General features: G+C 55.4%; 4 protein-coding genes across 4 annotated transcripts; 1 reads left to right on the top strand and 3 right to left on the bottom strand.

Annotated features, from left to right (window-relative positions):
• Positions 1 to 1,770: 1,770 nt before the first annotated feature.
• On the top strand, positions 1,771 to 3,919 carry MFIFM68171_04078 (uncharacterized protein; the record flags this gene model as incomplete). Its single annotated transcript, XM_071059498.1, has 4 exons — positions 1,771 to 1,903; positions 1,987 to 2,620; positions 2,712 to 3,482; positions 3,718 to 3,919. The coding sequence occupies 4 exons, from the start codon at positions 1,771 to 1,773 to the stop codon at positions 3,917 to 3,919; spliced, it is 1,740 nt and encodes a 579-aa protein (XP_070915599.1).
• Positions 3,920 to 5,906: 1,987 nt separating this feature from the next.
• MFIFM68171_04077 (uncharacterized protein) lies at positions 5,907 to 7,073 on the bottom strand (the record flags this gene model as incomplete). The annotated part of the gene is made up of 3 exons (XM_071059497.1): positions 5,907 to 6,145; positions 6,265 to 6,883; positions 6,948 to 7,073. The coding sequence occupies 3 exons, from the start codon at positions 7,071 to 7,073 to the stop codon at positions 5,907 to 5,909; spliced, it is 984 nt and encodes a 327-aa protein (XP_070915598.1).
• A 3,066-nt stretch (positions 7,074 to 10,139) lies between these two features.
• On the bottom strand, positions 10,140 to 10,820 carry MFIFM68171_04076 (uncharacterized protein; the record flags this gene model as incomplete). The annotated part of the gene is made up of 3 exons (XM_071059496.1): positions 10,140 to 10,382; positions 10,445 to 10,636; positions 10,710 to 10,820. 3 exons carry the CDS (start codon positions 10,818 to 10,820, stop codon positions 10,140 to 10,142), a joined length of 546 nt encoding a protein of 181 aa, XP_070915597.1.
• A 2,108-nt stretch (positions 10,821 to 12,928) lies between these two features.
• Positions 12,929 to 14,725, bottom strand: NFS1 (cysteine desulfurase; the record flags this gene model as incomplete). The annotated part of the gene is made up of 3 exons (XM_071059495.1): positions 12,929 to 13,351; positions 13,562 to 14,385; positions 14,440 to 14,725. The coding sequence occupies 3 exons, from the start codon at positions 14,723 to 14,725 to the stop codon at positions 12,929 to 12,931; spliced, it is 1,533 nt and encodes a 510-aa protein (XP_070915596.1).
• Between the last annotated feature and the right edge of the window lie 20 nt (positions 14,726 to 14,745).

Raw genomic sequence — 14,745 nt, 5'->3', positions numbered from 1 at the left:
TTATCGCCCACGAGGCTAGGGTTCGATTCCAACGTCTCTTGTCGAGCACTTCACGATGGCCTGGTTGCCCCCTCTTTCAAACCCACTGTTTTCGGTACGCAAGACATCGTATTCAACTCGGAGTGGTTCAATCGGGGGCGTTGACCGACGGCATTTGCGTGGCCTCCAGGATAAAGAACGACGAGAGAGAGGCGAGCGGGAAGATGTAGTATTATAACGTGGGGAGGGGGGGGGGGGGGGGAGGTTGGCCGAAAAGCCATTTGTTAGCAGCCAACCAAGTCACATTTGCACTGTTGATTGTGCCTCCCATTCCCAATGACCAATCTGAACTCCTACGCTCCTTCGCTTGATTTCTTTTTTGTCTACTTCCGGGTTCCAGACGTCGCCGCTCTTGCACCTTCCTGCTCAGGTTCCATGTTTCATGCATCCAGGTCGCCATTTATCTGCATCCCCCGGTACACTATTGACTTGGCTGGCATAAGAGGGACATCTCGCCGTTCTCAATAGGAGGTGCCACTCAGGCCTCGGCACCGGCGAGACCCGTACGGCTTCATCCTCCTTCCTCGGTCCTCTACAATGCTGCGGAAAAGAACTTCCTGTTGGTCTACCCCGACAGGCAACACTAAAACCATAGGGGCCACCTCCACCTCAAAATGGCAGTTCACTCGCCAATGGCTTGCCAAGGGCGAATCCTGCGGACCGATCCAACACGCTGGGTGCGCAGCCATTCCTGTTCTCTTCTGGTCCGTCTGAGAGCCATACCCCAGACCAGGCTCATGAAGCAGAGGGCAGTAATTCACTCGGAGGCACGGCTTCCTCAGCGGATGGCTACCATATGCCCGCCGTCCCTCTGATGGCGTTGGTGAGATTAGATCGCTGCCGTCAGGGGGGCCTGCCGCGCCAGGCATTACCGTGGTGAAACCAGGGAAGCGGGCCTTTTTTCCACTTCTCTTCGGAATTGCCTTCTTTCTTCTGACAAAGCGCCGCCTCCCGCCGGGTCGGCATGACACTACCTCGGCTTTCCCGGCGCTGCTTCTATGGTCATCTCATCTGCATTGAGCAGGTGTGTATGTGGTGAGTTACGCCCTCATTCACAGGCGTATAGCGTTGCTGTTCTCAGCATTATCAGCGCTAGACGAATCCTGTGAGATCAAACGGGCCCGGCCGGGGTTGCTCTCGGACTTTCCTGAGGCACATACCCGGATGCGGTCGCTAGTTGGGGATTGAGGCCCGAAGGATTTGCGGTTGCCTGAGCGAAAATCCCCGTTCGCGATAGGCAACAGAATACCCGTGTGATGATATAATATAGAGAGATGGGAACGGGTTCTGATGGAAATCCAAAAAGGAAAAAAAAAATTGACATATAGATGACTCAGCGACAGTAACGACCGAAACGACGAATATGGGAAACATGGGCTGGGAATGAGAGAGAAAGAGGAGGGATGAGTTGGTGCCGGGTATTAGTGGGACCAGAGCGCCCTGTCCGGGAAGGGTCGGGCGGGATAGCGCTGTGTGCAGAAGCGGCTGTAGCGGGTTATCGGATCCGAGAGGCACTGTGCAACCGTTGTAGCCGCCCTTCCGTACGCCGCACTTCTTCCGGTTGCACAAGCCGAACATCGACGCCATCGCCGACTTCTCCTCCCGATTCATCCGCTCGACGACACAAAGACGGCCTTGTACACTAGCTGATCGGAGCACGGCGATTGCGTAGCGATTCATTCATCCATTCATTCATTCCTTCCACGGTCAAAGGCGCTCTATCCAGAAACCATGCCGCCAATTAGCGATGAAGAATGGGCCGATCTTGTCGCCCATGAGCTACCGCACAAGGATGATGCCGTCATCGGAAAGTATCTCGAGAGCCGCAATGCCCTGATGGCCGAAGAGAAGAAGCACCGGAGCGGTACCGTGCCTCCTCCCCGACCCCTTTTTCTGTGACACGCATTGCCTTGGCCGGACGCATAACTGCTGACGGCGATGGAGCAGATCACTCCTTTCGCCAGGCACTCTCTCCAATAGCCCAGAAGGCGTGCGAGATAGTGGCCAGAATACGCGACGAGGAGCTTGCGGCGCGGGCTGCAACCGGCAGCGTCCCCAGACCGAGCCTGGAGAAAGATGCCAGGCAGAGGACCAAGTCATGGCAGATTATCCGGAGGATGCCCAAAGGAGCACTTCTCCGTGCCAACCATGACACCATGGTTGACATCGACCACCTCCTCGAGGTTGCCTTGTGCACACCGGGCTTGCACATCTCGTGCCCCGATGGCAACCTCGCTACTGCAGAGGCCAGGAGAAAGGGGGGTATTCGTATCCGCTTCAAGGCTACGGAGAGCGCCGAGGACTCACTCTGGGGTAGCGACTACAAGCCCGGTACCTCGATCCTCCTGACCAAGGCGGCCGGCCGCTATCCCGAAGGCGGCAGGCAAGGATTCGTCAAGTGGCTCAAGGGGCGTTGCATGATTGCCGAGCAGGAGCAAAATCCGCTGGAGCTGTGGAAAGGACCCTCTCGGTGCTCAGATGTCATCCGTGGGTTGATCCATTACGAGCCCCTCTGGCGAGCATCCCTGCAGCGCCTGATGAGCTGCCTGGTAGAGGACGGCATCTACTGGCTCGAACTCCGGTGAGTAGCCGTCTTCAAGGTCTCCGTGTCGGGCCTTTTCCCATGTTGTGTCACTCTGGAGGCGGCTCCACAACCATTGACAACCGTTCAGTATCGTCTTCCCTTTGGTGTATTATCGAGAAGGATCGGAGATGCCGGACGCCGATTACTATCACATGTTCCGTGCTCTTGGGGAGGAGGTGGCCAAATTCCAGGCCGTCAACCCCGGCGGGCCATTCTGGGGTCTCCGAGTGGTATGGTCGACGATGCGTGACCAGGAACCTCGGACGATCATCGAACAGGTCGACGAATGCATCGCAACCAAACTAGCATGGCCGCACCTGGTGGCCGGATACGACCTCGCTGGCCCCGAGCACCTCGGCAGACCACTTTCGGACCTTCTCCCCGAGCTCTTCTGGTTCCGCAAGCAGTGTGCTCTAGAAGGCGTGCAGATCCCCCTTTTCTTGCGTGCCGGTGAGGGACACGGCGGCGGCGACGCCACTGACGGCAATCTATTCGACGCTCTACTCCTCGGAACACGGCGCATCGGCAATGCCCTGTCCTTACACCGGCACCCGCGGCTTGTTGAGGCCGTCAGGGACAGGCGCCTTCTAGTGGAGAGCTGCCCGACATCCACCGACGCCCTTGACCTATCTCGCAACATCGCACACCATCCTCTCCTCTCCATGCTGGCACAGGGCGTGCCTTGCGCTTTATGCCAGGACGACCTGGGGTGCCTTGAGGAGGGTTGCGCTGGGCGAATGACAGATGAGTTTTGGCAGGTACTCCATGCTTGGGACAGCATGGACTTGGCTTGCCTGGGATCGCTGGCTGAAAATAGCGTGCGCTGGGCCGCCTTTGAGGATCAAGACTCTGAGACATGGTAAGTTGGTTTCCATTACTTTCTTGTCCTTCCTTCTTTGTTTTCACCACCGTATTGTTTTGGCAAGTGCAAAACAACCCCCCCCCCCCACAAAAAAAAAAGGGAAAAAGTTACACACACACAAAGAGAAATGAGCGTTGCCTACGCACTGCCCGCCGCGCCTTTTGCCTATGCGCTCCTAAGATAGGCTCAAGGAGGAGGAGGAAGCTAGGCTGACGTATTTCCCCTGTTCGAGGTCGCACGAGATCCGCGCGGCTAGTGTGGGGGCCGGGGTGAAGGCACATCGCCTGCAGCAATGGGCTGTCGAGTGGGAGCGCTTCTGTCTCTGGATTGTCACCGAGTACGGCGATGCCGACGGCGACGGCGACAGCGACGGCGACGGTGACAGCGACGGTGATGGCATCATTCACCGTATCGGCCACGGCACCGCCGAGTAAAGCCCGTACCAGAGACGGAACTTTGTGCGGCTCATCTTCGGAGATCCAAGGGTGCGGTCGGGAGCGGAGCGGGATCCGGGACCGTGGTTTGGCAGGGCATTTGACTTGTTTCGGGACCTGTCAGTGAGACGGGGTAGCCCGAATGGCATGCTGAGTTTTTGCAGGGCCAGAGAGACAACTCAAATCTGGCATCTTCTGAAGCTTTGGTGTTTCGCAAACCTGACAAATCATCTGGCGTAGCGTTGCAGCTGGGGGCCGAAGCGCGTCTGATTTTTCGCCGCACCATTTTTTTTTTTTTTTTTTTTTTTTTTTTTTTTTTTTTTTCCCTTCCTTCCTCTCTTCAGTTGTCGTCATCTTTTCCATTTTGGCGTCGAATCCGTTAGTCGCACGCTCCGCCGAACGGAATCCCACCGGCAATGACAATCGAGCCATGGACGAAGGAGCGTCATGTGCCGCCGTCGGGGCTGGTTCTCGCGTGGCTTCACACGAAGGAAGTGAATAGGACCTTGTGGCAGGAAGGAAGGTTCGAACCGCTTTCCCCGCCACGCTTGGTAAAGCAGTTCTGATCCTCGCCTTTGATGCTGCTTCATGCGCTTGACCTTGAACAACAAGCGGGGAAAAGGATTCCATTCCCAGGCTCACAGGGTGTCTGCAGGAAACCAACCTCACTGCAAAGCCACATTCAACTGCGCTTGCGTTTCAACTTCTCCTCTTCTTCTCTTTTCTCTCTCTGTTGACTGGCGCGATGGTAAACAGGTTGCTGCCTGAGCACTCAGCCTTCGCTTGTTATCGAAGATTTCGTAACCAGGTGCTAATCCCTGCACAACCTGCCCCCCGGGCTGGTCCCAGCAACTAAGCCCGGGCCCTACACCAACAACAGACTGTGCCGGAATCCATCCTCATCGTTGGGATCTGGGGCCATAGGGCTGCGGCACGACGAGCCGTTTTGACCGATGAAACAAAGAGGCAGAGGCAGTTACACAGCTCTCGACTCGTACATTGCCGGGGATGCATAGTGCATAAGCCTATGAGTTACCGGCAAGGTTTGAACTGTATTGTATTGTACTGTATTGTACTGTACTGTACACCCAGGGTCGGCACCGGCCGCCTGCGGGCTGAAGTCCCTCGCCGCCAAAGTTCGCCGCAAGCTAGCCGCCGGCCGCCCTGGTTCGGCTTGATAGGCCCACTCTCTCGCGAACCCCTTCCCGCCGAAGCCTTCCCGTCGAAGCCTTCCCGTCAAAGCCTTTCCTGGCGGGCCTTCTCCCGGGCCGCGGGCTTCCGCGCAGGAAAATGCAAAGTCACCCTGGGGCCCTGGTGATGCAACGCTGCGACGTCTGCACGTGAAAAATCCGAAGCACGGATTTATCGCGGCTTACAGGATATTCTGCACCTTGGAGTTATTCACAAAAAGCCGAAATTCCGCCGTGAGCGGCCGGTGCGGAATTCCGTTGGGCAAGGTAGGCCTTACCCAAGTAGGTAGTATCATTGATGTCGGCCGCCACGCGTACGCTCTCGGCCACACACATTGCAGAAGTCGTGTTTTGCACCCTTGAGTCATGAGTCTATTACCCGGACCCGCTCGAATCCTTTCTGTGTTGGCGATAGAATGCTAGGCCTATTCAAAGCGTCTGTTGGTTGCCTATGCAACCTCAAATACATGATTGTTGTAAGGGCCGCGCAACCTTCTCAGAGTCCCTGCGACATCCGGACATCCTGTTCTATGGCTGTCACGGCAAAAAGGGGGTTTTTTTTTCTTCTTTTTTTTCGTGAGGGATTGAATGAAATCTGATATTTGGAATTGTGTCCGTACATAGTTGCCTAGTTCATTATCTATAAAAAGGAAAAAAAGGAAAAGAAATTCGTACAACGTTAGGAAAATATACGTGATATCGAAATGGGAATCCGTGCTCTGGGAATAAGTATACAGAAAAAGGAGTACAAGGGGGTCCATCGAGAAACTTCTTAAAAGACGGAAAGATAGACATCATCACATTTCCGGCCCCCAAACTCTCTCCAGCCACGTGCTGAATCTCATGGGCTGCACCTGGGTGGTCTCGTTCTGGTTGACGAGATCGTTGAGGTTGACTTGGCGGACGTGATACCTCCCATTGGCTGTTTGCAACAACCTCTGGTAGTAGTACCATTGTGCCCAATCTCCGCATTGCTGACTGGCTTCAGCCTGCGCTTCGGCGTCCTGGTAAGGCCGACTAATAAGACTGAAGGGCACTGCGTGATAATTGTCTTAGCGGAAGGAAAATGAAAGAAAGAAAAAAGAAGGTTGCTGCTAGTTTGGTGTCTGTCCGTGTTGGGGGGGAAGGGGGGGTGGGGTTGTTAAGAGAACTAACCTCCACGGACGTCAGAACATGTCCTCACCAGCTCCTGGACCGTCATGGAATCCCCCCTCATTCTGAACTCCTTAGGCCAGTTCTCGAGACCCAGTTCGATGGCCGCCGTGACAAATTGTGCTACGTCATACACCGAGGTCAGCGAAACCTGAGCTGGCCGCCCGCTGAGGTTTATCGGCACAATTTCTGCCCTGGCCTCTTGGATGTTGACGAGGTAGTCGTCCGGGCCTTGTATCCCGCAGCCGGCTCCGATGTGGTACGTCTGTAGGCCGCCAGGCCCAAAACGCTCCATGAATATGCCGCATGAGAAGACGGTATAGCGCATACTGTGTGATCTGGACTGTGACCAGCGCTCCAGGAGGTCGAGTGCCGAGTGCGAGCCGCGATCAAGGGGGTCATTCGGCGGCCGATGGGAGAGGTCACCTTCGAACTCGGATGGAACAAACACGCCGACGCGAGCCTTGCGTGCGGCATCGATCAGGTTGAGCTGCTCGTTCCCCGCGATGGTCGAGATTAGCAGGTCGACTCCCCGAAGCGTGTACCGCAAGTCCTCGACATCGGCGTAGTCTACTACGGCGACCTGGCAGCCGGGACAGTATTCTTCAAGCTCAGGGTGCGGCTGTAGCATGGTTAGCAGGTTATACCCCCCTGATAGCGCAAGCAAAGGTGTGAGAGAAGCCCACCCTGCGGGATATGACAAGCAGTGCATGTGCCGTCTGGTTGATCTGCTGGGCTAGGATCTGGGCGAAACCGCCGGCACCAGCGATGGCAATCCTCATCATGGACGGTCGGCTAGCTCTCTGCTTCATTGTGATAGTAGCGATTGTGGCCTAGGAGCTATGATGATGGCGGATTGCAGGCGGAGGCTTGATGGGTGATATCGCAAGGAAGGAGAGGGAGAGAATGCCGTCGAGGGGCTTTTATATGTAAGTCTGGTTTCATGAAGACGATGACCTCATGGCTCGCGGCAAAGGAGAGGCATAGCTCAGCAACCGTTGGCGACTCAGGGGCGCAGGCTCAACAGCGTCGTGGTTGTGACCGCGACCCAAGGCAGCAAGGCCTTGTCAAGTTGGTATACATTGACAACCATTGATTGGTATGAGGGCCGAGGCTGGGGTCAAAGAGAGGCCCGAATATCCATGTCCTACGAGCACCCCACACAAAGGTGTGTATCTTTCACACGAAACCGCCTAGCCAAGAGACACCCTAGCGCAACGGGAACCTTCCTTTGGTGTGACACGGGGAGGCGAGCCTACCAACCGTTTTGAGGACCGCCCACACTTGGACCTGACAGTACGTATCTCGGGACCAGGGTGCCAGCGTCGGACGGAACGGCTTTGCATGGGTGGCAGGTGGACTCTTCCCGCTTGCGGAATCTTGCATGCTCCTGGGCGCCGCGGGCCCGGATTCTCGACTTGGGTTAGAAGATACGTACGGGTACAACATGCAGGGGTACATGCACCAGGGGGAGGGGGAAAATGGGCGGGTGTGTTTGTACCGCAAGGTACCCACGCAATCGGCCAAACTTGCAGGACGAGATCGATCGATGCCACGACAGCCTGCGCAGGCCCAACTGATGCGCCCAATTGATGTGTTCAACCACGGGGGGTTCGTGTCCTAGCCGATACGATCGCGACAGGACGGAACCGGCTAGGCTTCCATCGCGGGAGACAATGAGATAGGGGCTTCTCTCTACCGCCCACCCCTCCCCCCCCTCCCCCCACCGGGGACCTCGGAGCTTGGTTAGGAGCGCGCTAGGATTATGGCCTGGGAGGTCGGAGGGTGCCGTATTGTGTAGATCCCCGCGATGCTTGACCCCCTCGGAATGAGGCCAGAAAGACGGCCTCGAGTCGGAGGGCGTCTTAAACGAGCGTGGCAAAGGGGGCTCTTCGGATGGCTGGGGGCGTGCCGTCAGCATCTTCAAACAAAGCTCACCTGTTGCGGTTGATTGAAGGTAGCGGCTTGCAGCGCGGGGCTGCAGGACGCGCAGCTGGGTACAATACAATACAAGTAAGTACAGCGTTGGCACCAAAATTAGCGGGGCAAGCCGCAACCCCTTCACCCGCCCCATCTCACCTGAAGTCTGAGATGCAGATGCCGGGCCCTGCAGATGGCACGGTTACACACCCGCGCCGAAATGCAGTCTTGTGGAACAACTGCGCGAAGATTTTGCGCGATGCGCTTAGCGGACCCATCATCAACGGACTGGGGGAATTGGGGAATGCGCAAACAAATATAATTTAAGGAAAAAAAAAAAGAAAAAAAGAATTAGAGAAGTGAAATGGGAAAAGATGTCTCGTATGCCCTTTGTCGGACCCCTTGCAGCGCTTTGCCTTGAACATGGAGCACATACTGACAAGTGAAATGGCGGACAACAAAAATGGATGGAAATAGAAACCGCGACAAAATGTCCTCGACGTTGGATCGAGTGCATACATTGACCAATCAGAAAGCGAAAGACACCAAGCACCACAACTCGGACAAGAGCGGGAAGCACGCAGTCTCTAACATGTGCGTTCACCGGCCCGTGTGTTGTAAAAACTACTCCGCCTGATAGTTAGGGAGTCAGGCTGACTGGGGGCCAACGTCTCGCCGCCGTTTAAAGGTTTTTCGATGGAGGCAAAGCCCCTGCCTAGCGAGGCTTGGATGGGGATATCCAGCCGTCTCGGGGGATAAAACGGGCATACCCGCGCGAAGAGTTTTATTCGCCCAAACGGATTGAACACGCAGGCGGCTCAAAACGGGCAGCTGCAGATCACGTGAGAGTGCCATTTTGGTACCTGTCATCGCTCCCCCCCTGCCACCATAGGGAAGCCGGGTTTGACAAACGTCCCTAACCTGTTTCGGGCCTACCCCTGTCCTTGCGTCTACACTACCGCTAATATCTAATGGCCCGTGCAGGGGCAGCAACATGACGCTCTACCGACTGCAACTCCACGCAAGGACGAAGGATGGTGATAGCGTCGCGGCACCTCCCTTCGGCTTGCGGTGAAGCCGCTTTGTGGCATGGTACTAGGGCATGGGCTCGCTCCGATGTGGCCGGGGTGAGCCAAAGCGGCCAGCCACCCTCGGCGGCCATGCCACGGCGTAGTCGTGAACCAACCTATGGCTGAAGCTCTTCACCGCGGTCAAACTTCCGGATCCAGGACGAGATCCAAATTGCGTCAAATTGAAGGCCCTTCTACTTTTGCCTCAGGTTTCCTTCGTCACGTCCCAAGGCACCACCCGCCTTGCCCATTGGCCCCACGCAATATAGTTTCGACGCCTCCAGAATCCAGATGGCCCCGAGGGGCGAAGGGCTGTCCCGCCTAACGGCCGGGACACCGATCGCTAGCATGCAGGCGCTGGGATATGCAACGGCATCAGCCGTGTTTGCTCTTCTTGTCACTCCCTAATTAATCTCTCAAGCGCCTCGTCTGACTCAGTCCATCCACCTTCAATCACATGCTTCGCTTGGCCATGAGCTCGCACCTACACCATGACCTCTACATGATATCCCCCCTTCCGCATCGAGACCCAACTCCGCGTGGCGAATGCAAATGGGGGACTCGGTGAAGACAGAGTGGCATTACGATCTGGCCCTTTCAAGATACCTTAGCAATGCTTCAGACTTATGGACCAGACAAGTCCTTAGGCTGGAACCAAGGGGATGAGTGATCAACACCACCATTTGTGGTTTCTGCCTGGTAGGAAGAACCTCAGATTACGCTACCTAAATGTTACCTGATCGCCGAACCCCCATCCCCATTGCGGGGCTAGGTGGTATTCTTTCTGTCTCCCTGGGTATCATCCATGTTCCTCCAGCCCAAAGCCATACGAGAAAGAAGATGCGGGTGTGTCGCTAGGCACTTCAGCCCCTTTTTCGTTAGGCGGAATCACTGACGAGACTCAGCCTGCTTCTGGATATCGTACTCGGCCCCGCGTTGTTGTGTCTTGCCAGTATCGTGTCGGTCCTGATACTCGGCCTGCTTGGCACGATCGCCCGTCAGACCTGCAACGGCGGTTCCAAGCGCTCCAGTGACGCGATTGCCAGCTCCCGAGGCATAGTCGCTAAGCTGGCCGCGGGCTTCCTGCTCCTGGCCGGACAGGTTCTGCTCACGGCCGGACTGCTTCAAGCTCTGTGCCATCAATCTGTTAGCTGGGCCGTATGGAACAATGTGTCCCCTTAGGTTAAACATACCTCATTGCCAACCAGTCCACCGACGAATTCCTTGGCGGCGCCGGCCGTCTGGTTCCACGAGCCGGTAGTGCGGTCGGGATCATCTTTGGCGACGGCACCAGAGGACGAAGCGCTCATACCGGGGAGCTTTACCGTCGCATGGGATGCGTCGTACTCGGCCCGGGCCTTGTCTTGCTTAGCCTTCCCTTCTACCTGTTCAAGACGCTCGTTAGCATGCTTGCCCAATGCCAAACGCACAACCTAACATTAAGACGGAGCTACTCACCTCGTCGCCGCGGCTGCCGATGATGTTGCCGACGAAGTTCTGAGTGGCGCCGGCGGCGGAGTCGACGTACGACTTGAGCGTTGAGGCGTTATTGGAATTGTTGCCTGACATGATTATGGTCGGTAGCGGCTTCTAGTGGAGATGCGCGGGATTGAACTTGTTGTGTTTTCAGTTGTGGTTCTTTGAATGCTTAGAGGGAACTGTTTGTCGATGTTGTTTGACTCTGTGATGATGATGATGGAAAATGTTGCAATGTTGAGAGCCAATGGATGGTCCTTATATTCGAGTAAGGAACAGGAGCATTTTAATAACCTCCGCTGTCAGTCCCCGTGCAGAGCGACGTAATTCATATCGCCATTGCAGTTGCAATGCTGCTGCGCAGTTGGTGATGTCATCGTCTCGAACTAAGGGACCTATGACATCATAGGTCGGTATGGGCACCCGGAGGAGCCAGACCTTGTCAGCCCTATGAGACGAAAATCCATCATGTGATGTCCAGTTTCTTGCAGCTTCTTCATCGCGCATTTGTTCAAACGTGTTGTACATGACTTAATGGGTGCACACTGACTGCTTTGGATTTTATTTTCCCAAGTCTCAACCAGTGACGCAATTCCACCCTGCTCATTGAGTGGCTACTCTGAACCTCGTGCGGATCATGCGCAAACGGCCCAAAATACCAGGTGCTTACAACATCGCGACCGCTTACATTACCACCCGCCGGAAACTGAACGTGCGAGCTTCCACTGAAAACCGATTTCCCCTCTGCGTCTACATCTCACACTTGGATCCACAGTCTGGATTCACACGCGATATTTCCCCTCTCAGCCACAGCAAAAACCCACAAGCGCACTCAACATCATCAACACTAGGCACATTGCCCCTACCAGGCCTCAGAAACGAGCGGTGCGAAGTGAGACGTGTAAGGGCAGAATGGGCCGCCATAAAGTAAACAAGGTCCGCATAGCGTCCGTCCAAAGCGCTTGTTACCCTAGGCCAAACAAGCTTTGAAGAGACCGAAGCATGCTTACATGGTCCTGGCTCAACATTAACCACCGCAAGCGCTTGATTCAACCATTAGCAGTTGTCTGTCAGTGTTCCACCCGGCCAGGATGTAGTAGTTACTACGTCTTGCGCCGTGATCAAGAATTTAAAGGAAGGGGGGGGGAGACCACACCGGACGATGCTGCTGCCAACCACGGTGGCGGATGGAGCAAGGCATCGGTTACTAGTACGTGCTATGATGTGTCCGAGAAGTAAATTATGCAAGTAACTCGTTCAACAACAGCAAGTCTGCTGTAGCCGCCAAAGAGCCCCCACCTTCGGCAGGAACATTCAGCGTTAGGGCCCGGTTGGAGAACCGAGAATCTTTAGGGTGCCTTTCCGACAGCCAGTGCAGTCCTTAGATTGATCGTAAAGGCAGATTCGGACGACATCTGAAGCATCGGAGTAGGGAATTGCCCGTTTGTAACGGATGCGGGAGGGTATTAAACAACAACAACCCCCTACCCCCCCCCCCAAAAAAAAAAAAAAAAAAAAAAAACAAAATATCCAGGGGCTACTCTTATCTTCCCTTTCTCCATCATTCCTTTTTCATTTATCTTTTACGACCCGTCATGCCTTGAATGGTTTTTCTCTCTTAGCTTTCTCCTGCTCCTAATCTCCTTATCACCTTCCTCATCTGTCGTAATGGAGAGTGCCTTTAGTTGAGTCTTTTTCCTGGTGCGACTGACGTCTAGTTCGACCCACCGACATCAGCTTCATTGCTGACTCATGGTAAGTCCGATTCTGTCGACCTCGCGGGAAAAGAACAAGGAAAAGTTACCAATGGGTGTTTGCTGTAACATTGCTCTGCTCGCCTCCTTGACCTTGGTATTGCACAACGCATCACGTGCTAATCACCCAATAAAGATGGCAACGAGATTGATGACACATTCCTGTGGCGTTTGGGTACCGGAAAACCCAAGGGGTGAGGGGAAGAGCGAAATCGCATCAATTGGCCTCGTCATTAGCACAACGGGTGCTGTCGCTTCCCTGGTATCATTCTGTGCCATCGAAAAAGCACACATATTATACAGATTGCTTGCTCCTGAGCTAGCAGGAAACCTCAAAGATGTTTTGCTCGCTATTTCCTTGCCATGTGCCATGAGTCCTTCCCAAAGTGAACGTGACCGCCAACCACCCTGACCTCCCCGCCCTCCCAAACTCACCGGATCCCAGAATCAGTGCTGAGTCCACTCAATCGTATTCAGATCAACGCCCTCCTGAACAAGCTCCCACAGGGGGCTAAGCTCACGGAGGAAGCCAACGCGCTCCGTAACAGCCTTCAGGACATAATCGATTTCGTGCTCGGTCGTGAACCGGCCAATACCGAACCGGATACTGGAGTGCGCGCTCTCATCACTGTTGCCAAGAGCCCGTAATACGTAGCTGGGCTCCAACGATGCCGACGTGCATGCGCTGCTCGAAGATAGTGCGATATCTTTGAGCGCCATGAGGAGTGACTCGCCCTCGACGTAGGCAAACGACACATTAACACAGCCGGGGTAGAAATGCTCCGGGTCACCATTCTGTGTGGTATGCTCCATGGCGAGTAGCCCCTTGAGTAACCGGTCAGAAAGGGACTTGACCCTCTTCGAGTCGTACTGCGAGTCGTTAGTAACCCGATCAACCAACGACTGGCGGGCAGATTGCACAGCAGAAAGATGGTAGAGAGAATCAGAGAAAGTGCTGTCTATCAACAAAACGGTCTGTGTCACGAGACTTCAGAAAGCCATGCATGTATAAAGCAGTTCATCAGAGGGGGTACGCGCGGGAGTTCTACGATGAGGAAAGAAGTTGCAATGCGGACATACCTCAAGCTCGGCCTTTGCAATGCGGCACGCCTCTCCAAACCCAACAACTAGAGCGGGAGCGAGCGTGCCGCTTCGCAGACCTCTCTCCTGTCCGCCTCCACTAATGATGGGTTCCAGCCTGACCCTTGGCCGGCGGCGGACGTAGCAGGCCCCTATCCCCTTAGGGCCGTAGATCTTGTGAGACGAGATGGACATCAAATCAACGTTCATAGCATTGACATCGACCGGGATCTTGCCCACGGCTTGAGCAGCATCCGTGTGGAAGAAGACCTTGTTCTCGCGGCAGATCTTGCCAATCTCCTCGAGTGGCTGGATGACGCCAATCTCGTTGTTGACGGCCATGATGCTGACAAGTGCCGTATCCGGGCGGATTGCCGCCTTCAACTGCTCGAGATCGACCAGGCCTTTGTTGGTCACGGGCAGATAGGTCACTTCAAAGCCTTCGTCTTGCAGATGCCTGCAGCTGTCGAGCACGCACTTGTGCTCGGTCTGGCTGGTGATGATGTGCTTCTTCTTCCCGGACCTGCCGAAGAACCTCGCCACGCCTTTGATGCTCATGTTGTTGCTCTCGGTGGCGCCGCTCGTGAAGATGATCTCCTTGGGGTCGGCACCGATCAGCGTAGCAATGTGCTCCCGAGCTTCCTCGACGGCCTTTTCGGTCTCCCAGCCATATGCGTGCGTCCTAGAGTGAGGATTGCCGAAGACACCGGTGTAGTAGGGCAGCATGGCGTCCAGCACGCGCGGATCTACCGGAGTCGTGGCCTGCATGTCCAGGTAGATGGGCCGCTGGCCCTCATCCATCACGGTCGCCTGCTTGAGGACGTCTGATCGGAGATATTAGAGGATGCTCGGACATGGCTCGGAGGGGCGATGCTTACCAGCCATGGGGCTGACATGAGTCGTCGGCCCATCCTGGGCGCTCAGGGTGAGGCCCGACTTCTCGAGCTCCTTCCTGTCGAGCCGGATGGCCGTCTCTACCTGGACCTGGGCGTGGTCCCGCTTGGTCTCGGTCACATAGCACCTTTTGCAGGTGCTGTGCGCGGGCGCGGGCGCGGCGGCCACCCGCGATAGAGCCTGAACGCTGCGTCGCGGAGTCGCAGGAATAGACGGTTTGGATGCCAGACGCGAAGCCTGCCTGAGAACTGATGGCGCACGATTAGCCATGGTAGGTAGGCGAATTGCGA

Source organism: Madurella fahalii (genome assembly GCF_045866475.1).
Source record: "Madurella fahalii IFM 68171 DNA, scaffold_2, whole genome shotgun sequence".
NCBI lineage: Eukaryota > Fungi > Ascomycota > Sordariomycetes > Sordariales > Madurella > Madurella fahalii.
This window is presented reverse-complemented; position numbering and strand designations above follow the sequence as displayed.